This window comes from Aplysia californica, unplaced genomic scaffold (assembly GCF_000002075.1).
Source record: "Aplysia californica isolate F4 #8 unplaced genomic scaffold, AplCal3.0 scaffold00588, whole genome shotgun sequence".
Taxonomy (NCBI): domain Eukaryota; kingdom Metazoa; phylum Mollusca; class Gastropoda; order Aplysiida; family Aplysiidae; genus Aplysia; species Aplysia californica.
The window spans coordinates 59,076-70,840 of NW_004797858.1; the positions used below are offsets into that span (position 1 = coordinate 59,076).

General features: G+C 38.9%; 2 protein-coding genes across 2 annotated transcripts in view; one reads left to right on the top strand and one right to left on the bottom strand.

Moving 5' to 3' along the window:
- Positions 1 to 43: 43 nt before the first annotated feature.
- On the top strand, positions 44 to 8,739 carry LOC101856127 (U3 small nucleolar ribonucleoprotein protein IMP4). The gene is made up of 8 exons (XM_005107246.3): positions 44 to 226; positions 1,557 to 1,665; positions 2,259 to 2,342; positions 3,524 to 3,633; positions 4,354 to 4,486; positions 5,374 to 5,623; positions 6,646 to 6,716; positions 7,666 to 8,739. The coding sequence occupies exons 1-8, from the start codon at positions 224 to 226 to the stop codon at positions 7,776 to 7,778; spliced, it is 873 nt and encodes a 290-aa protein (XP_005107303.1). The 5' UTR covers positions 44 to 223; the 3' UTR covers positions 7,779 to 8,739.
- A 2,824-nt stretch (positions 8,740 to 11,563) lies between these two features.
- LOC101856373 overlaps positions 11,564 to 11,765 on the bottom strand; it is a gene marked incomplete at its 5' end in the record, with an annotated part of 3,794 nt that continues 3,592 nt past the window's right edge. Inside the window, 1 exon segment of the mRNA XM_005107247.2 lies at positions 11,564 to 11,756. Coding sequence (XP_005107304.1) covers positions 11,673 to 11,756 — 84 coding nt within the window. The 3' untranslated portion in view covers positions 11,564 to 11,672.

Sequence of the window (11,765 nt, forward strand, 5' to 3'; positions counted from 1 at the left end):
TTGACATATCACGCTTAAATAAATTCAGCAACTGGCCATTTCATGTGGCCAACCAACAACAATAACACGTGTGGACGTTGTAGATCGAGTGAACGTTTACTAGAATATTTTGCTTGAAAAATAATGATTAAATAGCGAGGACTGTTGATTGAACTCGTGCTATATTGTTTAGCTGTTGTGTTGCTTTTGTTTCATTAGGTATCAGAAATTTTGGCTGTTCAAAATGGTAAGTAGAGTCTACGTGACTGACGTCTGTGAGTTGCCCATCTATCGGCATCTATCAATTGTCAACATGTCAACATGACTGACAGTTCAGACAATTTAAGAATTTTTATTGACATAGAAAGACTATGATTCTTTAGTTTAAGTATTAATTTAGGCTCTAGTCCTAAGCTTTAATGTTTAATAGTAACATGAGACTAGACCTAGGCCTACACACTACAAATTCATTATGAAATATGAAACTTCAAACAGTGTCTACGTAGGCCCACACTACACTGTAACCTGGCACCTAGCGTCAGTGTCTACAGTCTACGTAGGCCTACATGGTAACCGGCAACTGGGCATGTAGTCTCAGTACCATGTACATGGTAACCGGGCATTTAGCCTCAATATCTATCGACACGGTAACTGGCAAACGGGCACGTAGTCTCAGTGTTATGTACACACGGTAACCGGACAGTTCAAAACTCGGCGATTGTTAAGATTCCCACGTTTAATTCCGATGTGCGTTTTTCATACCCTTAGGCATATTTCGCTTTGGTCCCTAACCCTAGGTTAGGGTTAGGGTTAGGGTTAAGGTTAGGGACCAAAGCGAAATATGCCAGAGGGTATGAAAAATGCACATCGGAATTAAACGCGGGAATCTTAACAATCGCCAAAACTCAGTTTTTGTCATCCAGTGTTGCCTTCATCCTCCCATTTGAAACCAAACTACCTTTGAATTAATTTGGCTAATTGAGGGATTGAGGGAGTCGAAAACATTTAGGGTATACAGAACTTGCTCAGTGCCTGTAATTAGGAGGCCTGTCTACACAAAATCATTAATCATCATGCTGGCTATAATATAATGAACCCTCAGATTCAACGAAATTGAAGGTCAGGCCCGACTTCTTTGAATCCGAGTTCACAGTACTGTGTATAGATCTTGATCTAGATTCTAGTCCAAAAAGTAAAAGAAGAGGAGAGTGTGTAGTGTGTGATTCCTGGTTCATTGAATTGCGATCGTTGATGCTCTAGCATGTGCCCGCATCTACTTCACCGGTTCTACCAGGCTTACCGGTGCGAGACAACAAGCAACAATTAGACTGAGGAAAAGATGGCTTCCGTCAAAGACAGAAGGAAATGTGGATTTTAAAAGAATTTTTTTGGTAATTCCCCTTTCTTATAATAGCAGGAATTTGCCAACAGTGGGATTTTTTTTTTGAGCTACAAGTATCGCTATAGTATAGTCATGTTCAACTGTATCATGTTATTTAAATTTTAAAAAATTAAGGTCTTGTGGTATTTAAAAAATTTTTTAATTGAAATTTATATTTTTTTCTTCTCTGGACTAGTTGCGTCGGCAAGCTCGTCTCCGCAGAGAGTACATTTACAGAAAGACTATTGAAGAACGGGACAAAAACATTCAAGAAAAAAAAGAGAAGCTGAGAACGGCTATAGATGGTAAGTTTTCTTTCTATTGAGTATGTATCATGTTCTGATTGTACATCCAAAACTTATTCCTGTTTATGGTAAGTTTGTTATGGTGGGTGCTTTCAAAATTGAATTTTTATGGAGGATTTTTCCAATCCCATAAATGTTTTCAAAGATTCACTTGGAAAAGTATGCTTGATCAGGATTTGCAGCTTATGAAGAATGTCTCAGTTAAAAATCAATGCTCAACTTGCCTAGTAATTAGTAAAGTTTATTTGGAAAGGTGTGCATAATTGGTACTTAATAAATTTGACAATAGTAGTTTAACCCTGTCCGTATGCCCTGGGGTCATTTTGTACCCCGGGGGTTGTATTCTTCACATTTTAGAATACTTGTAGTACGAAGATCTCTTTTAAACTTTCAGTATTTCTCAAAAGTCATTTTGACAGACTGCTATGCAAAGCGTACGGATCGGATTTACAAGTAAATTTCCTCTTTAGAAAGTGGTGGTACAGAGTTCCCTGCGTTGAATGGATACGATAGTAAAACACGACGTACGGATAGAAGGGTTAAAGGTTAAGTTTTGTTTTTCGTATACAACATGGTTTGTTTTCTTTTCTCAGAGAACAAACAGATTCCCACCAGTTTGAAGAAGACTGCTGTAGGACTGCAGAAAAATCTGAACTGGGAAGATGAAGGAGCTGATGGTGAGTTTTCAGTTGACTACAGCTTGTCAAAATTACACATATATTCATTTTGTTTTGTTAATATATTATATGTGTGTGTGTGGGAGGGAGGTGTCTTTGATTATATTCCTACCATCATCAAGGGCTGGCTCAATGACAGTAAAATGGATGTTGTCAATGAAAGTGGATCAGGTGAAGCATTCATTTGCAACTCTGAAGTTGAAGAAGAGGGCATCAATTGGCGTTTTCCCCAGACTTTGTCTCTCTCTTGAACTTTCTTTTGCCTTTCAACTTCTTTCTTTCTCTATTCTATTTCCCCCCCCCCCCCCTCTCTCTCTCTTTTCTTGTAACATTTCATCTCTCTCCTCCATCTTTCTCCCCCCCCCCCCCCCCCCAATTCTCAACTCTCTTTTAAAGGTACTCTACATTCTGTATAGTGAGTCTCTTCTTAAAATATATGCCTTTGCACTTGAATACAAGCGTCAACTCCATATTAATATCAAGCAGTCTTTTAGTCTTTTGTAGCAATGTCATTTCCTGTGCAGTCTTCTGGAGAAACACAGGGATTGACCAGAATCTTTCTCTGCTGCTTTTTCTTTCCTCATTCTTACTATCATCATTTTTCCTCTACTTCTTTGGTATGTTTGTCACTCTCTTGTGAACTACTATTTCCGGGGTGCCTTGATAGTCTAGGCAGACTTTGTGCTGTTGAGGCTAGAGAGGTGAGCAGAGTAAGCCTGGTTCCCTGTTTGGACTTCTCTGTTGATATCCGCCCTTTGGCGCTCATATATGACCTTATGCAGTTGTGAGCGCTGTAGAACCTTACTAAACTAAAAACACTTTCTCTTACTTAATGATGATGTGTTGAAATAATTCCTCTCTTGTGGGTGGTTGGCGGATGTTCTAGTGTGGTTTGCTTCTTTTTTCCTATCAAACATCCATCATTTATCTCCCCTCCTTTTATGTTTGTTTCTCTCTTGTAACACCTCTAATATTCGGCACTTATATGACCTTATTGTGTTGCAAGTGCGCTAAAACTCTTACTATAACTAAAACTAACCCCCCCCCCCCCCCCCCCTTCTTTTTTGTTTGTTACTCTCTTGTAAAACTTAATCTTTGGCAGTTATATGATCTTATTGTGTTGCAAGTGGAGTAAAACACTTACAAAAAATGAACCTCTCTGTTGTGCTGTGTGCGCGCAGGCTTAACGACCAGCGTGGATGATGAGTACCGCTGGGCGGGGGTGGAGGATCCCAAGATCATGATCACCACCGCGAGAGACCCTAGTTCCAAGTTGAAGCAGTTCGCAAAGGTTTGAGCCACATTTTTTTTCTTTTGGTATATCTAATTTATATGTCCATTTTCTTCATTCTCTATTTCTTTGCCTTGTGCTCTTTGTATCTTTTCTTGCTCTCTTTTTTTTTGTCCCAGTAATCTTACCCTTGAAGTTGGGAACTTAAATATATATAGGTTCCAAATTTGTTTACGTTTTTTTTAAAAATTAGAATGTTTTTGGGAATTTATTTTGCTCAGCCTGATGTTCTTGGTGCGAACCAGACACCCCCTTTGGAAATTTCCTTTGTTCAGTTTCCAGCAGCCGCTTGTATTTCATGTAACATTTGTTCATTAAATGTCCCTTTTTTACATTTGTTGTTTGTTTGTGTGTTAATCTGTACAGTAGAGATTTATTTGGAAGTTGTGTATGAATTACTGGGATGCTGTTCTATCATTTAGATCTGTTCAAGTTAGTATCTGTTGGAATGGTCTTTAATTTAGTAATATTCTGTCCCCGTCCTTTTATGCAATAAAAATTCTGAAATTATGCAAAATGAGTCCAAAAATGTGAAATTATGGGATTCTGTTAATTTTAACAAAGACTGATAAAAGAAAATAATCAGAAATTATGCAAAAAATGATCAGATTTTGCAAAATTATGCGGGGTGCATAAAACCTCGGGGACAGAATATTGCACTGTTGTCACTGCATATCTTTTTCATTTTCCTCATTAAAAAAAATTTTTTTTCATGTACAGGAAATGAAGCTCATCCTGCCCAACTCTCAGAGGATCAACCGTGGTAACTACCGTCTGGAACAACTGATGGATGCGTGCCGAGCCAATGATATTACAGATGTTGTAGTCGTGCAGGAGCATCGTGGTGTGCCAGGTGAGTCGGTCAGGTTCTTTTACAGTTGCCAGGCTCTTTGAGCCAGGTTTAGTACAGCATAGGCCGACAGGTTATCTACGTCAAATTGTTTTGGAAAGCGTAATAGTCGAACCTACTCTAACGGCCACTTTTCTCAGAAAATCATCTGGGTTTGGTTTTTTTCGTAAGTTTTACGGCATTTACAACACAATAAGGTGATGTAATTGCTGAAGAATTGAAGTGTTACAAGAGAGTAACAGACACAAAAAAAGGAGGAGAGATAAGGACGATAGATGTTTGGTAGGAAAGAAGGAACAAACAACACCAACCACCCGCACAATCATCTGGACAAATGACCAGTTCCCACTACCCTACTTACGTTTTTTCTACATTATAGCTACACTGTCCAAGATGTGCGCCTGTATAAAACAACCACTTTTTTCATCGACTTTAGTAGCCGTCGTGCACAATTTTGACTTTGGTGTTGTTGCTTTGACTATTGACTCCCTTCCTTTTCTGGCCAGAATTATGTAGTTTTTGGTGTTTTTTTGTTAATGATTGGGCTCCCTTATGAAAATGAAGTTTATCCACCCAAAATGCTTCCAGAAAATCTGTTTTTTGTCTCTCCTGTAAAATTTGAAAAACATGACTTGCCATAGTTTACCTGGCACTGGCAGCCCTCGATATGGATTTGGCTCCTTTTGCTCAATACTCCACCTTCAGAATGGCTGGTTCATTTTGTCATTGAGTGTTGAAGTCAAAACACAACACTGTGAACCAAATAGTTTGTTTCGTGCGCCCAAAGTTATTCCTTTGGCACTCATATAACCTTATGCAGTGGCAAAAACAAAAACTAACTCACACAGTTGTTGCAAGTGCCCAAAATTATTCTCCTGTTTCTCTTTCAGACGGCCTGACTGTCTGCCACTTGCCGTACGGCCCGACCGCGTTCTTCACTCTGTCCAACGTCGTCATGCGACACGACATCCCGGACGTCGGAACCATGTCGGAGGCCTACCCCCACCTCATCTTCCGCAACTTCACCTCGGCTCTCGGGAGTAGGGTCAGGGACATCCTGCGATATTTGTACCCCGTTCCCAAGGAGGATTCTCGCAGGGTTATGACCTTTGGCAACGAGGACGACTTCATTTCGTTCAGGTTTGTTGAGCTCCGAACTGTGAGGATGTGAATCACACTCATTTTTAATAACCTCATTTTTATGTCAGTAGATTCATGTTCAGTACAATGTTATGTAAATGACCATGTATCCATTTATGGGTATTTTTGCGAATTGCATTGTGTATATTATTTTATTATGTATTTGTATGTGCTCATTTCGTAACGATGTGTAAGTGCGCGCGTGATAAGCAAGTAGATGTGAGTGTGTGTGCGTGAATATTGTTTGTACATGCATTTATGTAAAGCGCCTAGAACTGTGTTTACACGGGAGAGGGCGCTATAGAAATGATCTTCATTATTATTATTATTATTATTATTAATCACGCGCTGATTTGTGGATGTCATCTAGCTGTTCCCAAAATATCTGTTGGCCACGAAAAAGCCCCTGTGAATTGACTGGTTGTCCGAAAATTTGTCGTAATTATCAGAAATTTGATAAACTATGCACATTCCTTAACCCTATCCGTACGTTATGTTTTACAATTGTATCCATACGATGTGGGGAACTCTGTGCCACCACTTTCCAAGAAGAAAATTTACTCGTTAATCCGATCCGTACGCTTTGCAAAGCAGTTTGTCAAAATGATTTTTTGAGAAATACTGAAAGTTTCAAAGAGATCTTCATACTAGAAGAATTCTAAAATGTGAAGAGTACAACCCGGGGGGTACAAAATGACCCCAAGGCATACGGATAGGGTTAATACACAATTATGTTGATCTTTTATTCAATGGTCACTTGGAGTCGTCTGGTTACGGAAAGTGCCTTGACTGTTAAATCCTGTCATAAACTAGATCTTCAGCAAAAGTTATCTAAAGTTTGTTTTTGTATTTTTTGTATTTTTTTGTGTGGAGAAATTGGTGTGTAAATAAATTGTCTCGTGTTCATGCCGCCCCTTACAGACTTACACGTTTAATTGTTGCAACATCCACAGGTCTCAGGTTGTCTTTGCCTAATCTGTGGCAGACCCAAAGTTCTCATGTGTTTTTTTTTTATCCCTCAGACATCATGTGTACAAATACGAAGAGAAGGAACTGCAGCTGAAGGAAGTTGGTCCGAGATTTGAAATGAAATGTAAGTCATGTTGTGCTCTATCAGATTTTGTAGTTTTACTATTATTTTTAGCGATAGTTTCATTGTGAACGTCTGGAGTCTAACCAAGATCATTCTGTAGTCGAGCTTTGCCTTCTGATATCTTTTACTGTGGGTTGGACTGTTACCTCGTTATTTGTCTGAATTGATGCACCGCTCCTATGTCCGTTGGTGGTTGGCGGGTGCTCTGGTGTGGTTTGCTCCTTCTTTCCTATCAAACAATTATCATCCTGATCTCTCCTACTTCTTTTTTATGTCAGTTACACTCTTGTAACACCTCATATCTTCGACACTTATATGATCTTATTGTTTTTGCAAGTGCTGTAAAACTGTTACTGAAACTTAAAAAATTCCTTTGTGCTGAGTTTTTGTAAAGGTGTTTTGGGTTTCTTCCTCAAGTGCCAGGGCTGAAACAGACACATCTACAATTATGGTTCACCACTCATTTTTCTGCTCTGATGTTCTCAAAAAACCTGTTTTATCCTGTCTGTTCTCATTATCTATCTGTTCAAGTGTTCCTAGTAAGTTTTTCTAGGTCCACCCCCTGTATTTTTTTGTCTTTTATTTTTCCAGTGAGAACGAGGTGTTCACAGCATTATTGTTATTTCGAGCGTCCGTAGGAACTGCATTTGTCTGTCCAAGTTGTTTGTATTAGTGGCTGTCGTCCTGTGTTGATGACTAATTAAATGCTTTTCTCTGTTTCTGTTTTAACTGCTTACAAATGTGTCTCTTTCGCTTTGTATATGACTCGCAAATGTTTTTCTCTCTCTGTGTGTGTTTGTTGTTTACAAATGTGTCTCTTTCGTTTTGTGTATATGACTTACAAATGTTTTTCTCTGTATCTGTGTTATTACCTATAAATGTGTCTCTCTCTCTCTTTGTATTCATGACTAACAAATGTTCCTCTGTCTATTTCCGTACGTCTCCGCAGTGTACAAGATAGTCCGCGGCACTCTGGACAAACTGGGCACAGCGGACAACGAGTGGGTACACCGACCGTACATGAACACCGCCAGGAAAAGAAAGTTTTTGTCTGTGGATTGACCACACTTACTGCCTTGTTGATTAGCTCTTCTTAGTATACGGGAGGTTATTTCGCCTTTGTTTGTAGGCAGCCTCTTTTTTTTTCAACATCACCAACTTCCCTAAAACTTCACTCCTATGTCACCTTTTTGCATAAAATAACACCAAATTGAGTAGAAATGAATGGTGCATGCAATTGTTGTGGAAAACGAAACTGCAGTGAGACATGTAACGTTGAGGTGACTTGCTGAAAAAATTCTAAACTTTGGTAGTCATTTTTAAATATTTTTTTTTGTCAGAGGTGAACAACCCGTCCCCTCCAAAAAAGAAAAAAAACCCCAACAAAACACTGGCTCTATCCCTGTTTAGAATGTTCACATCGTGCCCACTTTATGTGTGTCACTGTAGTTTCATGAGTAAATAGAGTGAAACTATACAAAGGCATTTAGAAGTTGTCCATAGAGAGACTATTCATTGTTTTGACATGGGAAGTTGAGGTCCTACCGACGCTGTAAAGAAAAGAATTTTAAGAGTGGAACTTTATGGGGAGTTTTTATTGTGGGGTTTTTTGTTTTTTGTTGTTGTTTTTTTGCTAATGAGAGCATGAGACTGATGGATGTAAGCATAACTGTTAATCATTATATCACGTTTTAATACAGTTGAGTCCACTCAAACAGAAATCTGCGGGGAGACCACAGGATTTTCTTTGGTTTAGCCAGGTGTTCAGTTTTGAGAGGTTGCTCATTTATAGAAGGAAGGAAAAAAAGCAGGGATTTTGCCTTCGGTTTACTGTTATTTTCAAATTACCAATACCTGTGTTTGTTTTAGTAGACTCCATTGTATTTTAATTTATTTCCTCCAATGCCATGTTCTGATTACATGAATGACTGGTAGGTGTAAAGTTATATTTGATCATAATTGAATGAGCCCCCAGTATGGATTGTTTTTCAAAAATTAAAATGATACTGAATGTAAAAAAACAGTTGTTTCTGGTTTTTACATTTTGTTTTTGTTTAAACTGTCTACTACTACTTCTTCTGTACTGTTGCTCTTTTATCTGTTATTTAATTAGTAAAAAATCTCCATCTGCTCGGATGCTGTGTCCTTTGGGGGTTTTTTTTCTTTCTCTTTAGTAAGCAATTTACGCAATTATAACACAATTAGGTCATGTTAGTGCTGACAATCAGGTGTTACAAGAGAGTGATACAATGTAAACAGAAGTGAAGGAGGAGAGATAAGGACGATAGGAGTTTGATTGGAAAGAAGGAGCAAACCACTCCACAGCACCCGCCAACCACCCATGCTGTATCCAATCGAGACCAAATTGGCAATTGAAACTGAAACAGTTTGTCTCCTCATTGACGTAAATTGTGTGGATGGGGGGAAATGTACCAATTAACTACAGTAGACTCAATCAATAGGGAGACTGAGGGTCAAATCCCTGCCGAAGCTTTTTCTTCAATATATTATAAGGCCAATAGTGAGCTGAGTTAGTCATTGAGTGCTACATCTACATCTCTACATTTCCAACTTCCGGGAGTTTTTTCCCTCATCCTTACCGCCATTTGTCCTCTACTTCTTTTGTACTATTGTCCCTCTCTTGTGAACTGCTATTTCTGGGATGCCTTGATAGTCGAAGCAGACCTTGTCCTGTTAAGGCTAGAGAGGTGAGCAGAGTAAGCGGCTAATCCTGATTCCCTCTTTGGACTTCTCTGTTGACATCCACACTAAAGCTAAAACAAAGGTAGATTTTTGTCACAGCTGTCTTGGCTCTTCGAAAAAATCTTCCCTTTGAGCGTAGTTCAGAGGTCACAATTCTTCTTATGCTATACATGTATTATGTATTGTCTTGAAAGGGGCTTGACATTTAAATAAATGATGGGTAGCCTGGGTTGAGGGTGGTAGTGGTAGGTCCTACTCCTTTCCATTCCTCGGTTTTTTTTTTTTTTCTATCTCTCCAACTTTTAAATAAGCCTTGTCTAACAGCCAACCTGTCTAAGATAATCATCTATTTCTGATTTAACTTCCACTACCCACCCCCTTGCATTTTTGTTTATAATAATAATAATAGTAATAGATGGCTTTTGTATAGCGCAAATCCCCGCTCAACAGTAAGCTGTTTTCGCTTCACAATCTATACTTTTACCCCAGCAGACCTGAAAGTATTCTGAAACAACATCAACTTCCTGGGAAGCATACACTGCAAGCGGCCATTTATAGGCACTAAAACACTTACATACTGAACTGACAAGATCGTTCGCTGTCTAGGACCGGGTACCCATTCCCACCTGGGTGAAGTGAGGAAAATTCGTGTAAAGTGCCTTTTCCAAGGACACAACGTCGGGCCCGCGACTCGAACCCCTGAACCCGCAGCCCTGTCCCCACGGCTTTATGCAAAAAAAAAATTCTGAAATTATGTAATCAGAGCCCAAAAATGTGAAATTATGCGATTCTGTTAATTTTAACAAAGAATGCTAAAGGAAATAAATAATAAGAAAATATGCAAAAAATGATCAAATTTGGCTAAATTATGCGGGGTGCATAAAACTCCGGGGACAGCCGCAGCCTCACGGTTACGAGTCCTGTAGCCTAACCACTAGGCCACCGACACCACAGTGTATCAATATGACCCTGTCCGAGACGTCCACCTGTCTATGACAACCACTTTTCTCCTCGACAATGAGTACAGCCGTCTTGGACAATTTGGACTACATCAACTATATGTATACTTTCTGCTAGGGAATTCCAGCATGATTAAGACGGCAATTTAATTATCCTGTCAACTTCTTTTTTTTTCTTTTTTTTTATCCAAACAAAAACTGGATTCAAACAAACATTCGCAACAGGAACACCAAATACAAACTCAATACAGTAACAATTATAATGATTTAGATTCTCTACATTCACGTCTTTATTATTACTTTTCAACTGGTTAGTGACATGTACATTTTCTAGGGGGGAGGGGTGATGTGTGGGTTTTTTTTAATGTACAAAGAATCTGATATTTTCCGTCCAAAACGTTGAAGTTAAAACTTTTAGTAACATAGAAGATGGATTTATTCAGTCAAAGGGGGAAAACATTAATCCTTTTGATCAAGTAGACATTACCTCCAGAAAACATTGTAGATGACAATTTTAAAAAAATTAAAATTATTATTTTTTAGGGAAGGGGATTGGTGCGTGTAGGGCGTTCCACTCTGAATAGAATAAAACAAGAATTTACATGTGTATATAAGATAAATTGTAATTGTATTGACCCAGGAGCTTTCTGCAGCTTTACTTCTGACAAAAAGTACTATAAGCTTACACACGTACGACCATTCCCTGCCAGCACCGTCCCTCTGTGGCTGGGACTTGCATCGACATCTAGTTCTAGTAGTTTCTGAACAATTTTAAGACTGTCGCTGGTCTGAAACACGAGATTTTGGCTTGCAGATTAATACAAATAGAAAAATACAATGCAGATATCTAAAATCTTCATTATTTTGATTTATTGATCTATAATTTATTCATCACTGAATACGATACCCCCCTTCCTCAAAGCTCAAAGGATGTCCCTCCTACAGGCCACTCGCCTTGCTTCAGACAGATGCCTGTATCTCCCCGCGACCCCGCAGAATTCAACACTATTCATAGAATTCTGTGCACAACACCCACCGATAAAACTGTCCCTGTCGTTTTAAGCCAGAAAATTTTTTGAAATTATGCAAACTGAGCCCAAAAATGTGAAAATAAGTGATTCTGTTAATTTTTAACAAAGAATGATAAAGGAAAATAATGTGAAATTATGCCCCGCAAAAATGATCAAATTTTGTTAAATTATGCGGGGTGCATAAAACAATGGGGACAGGTAAAAGCGGAAGAAAAAAGTAAAGTAAGAATCTCCCCATGTGGGTGATGCCGTGTGGTGTTCCTTCAGCAGGCGTCGTGTCTCACGTCTTTCTTGACCTCCTCCAGCTCTGGGATGGGCGCGTACTTTTCCGGGTTATAGTTGATCCACTGGGGGTG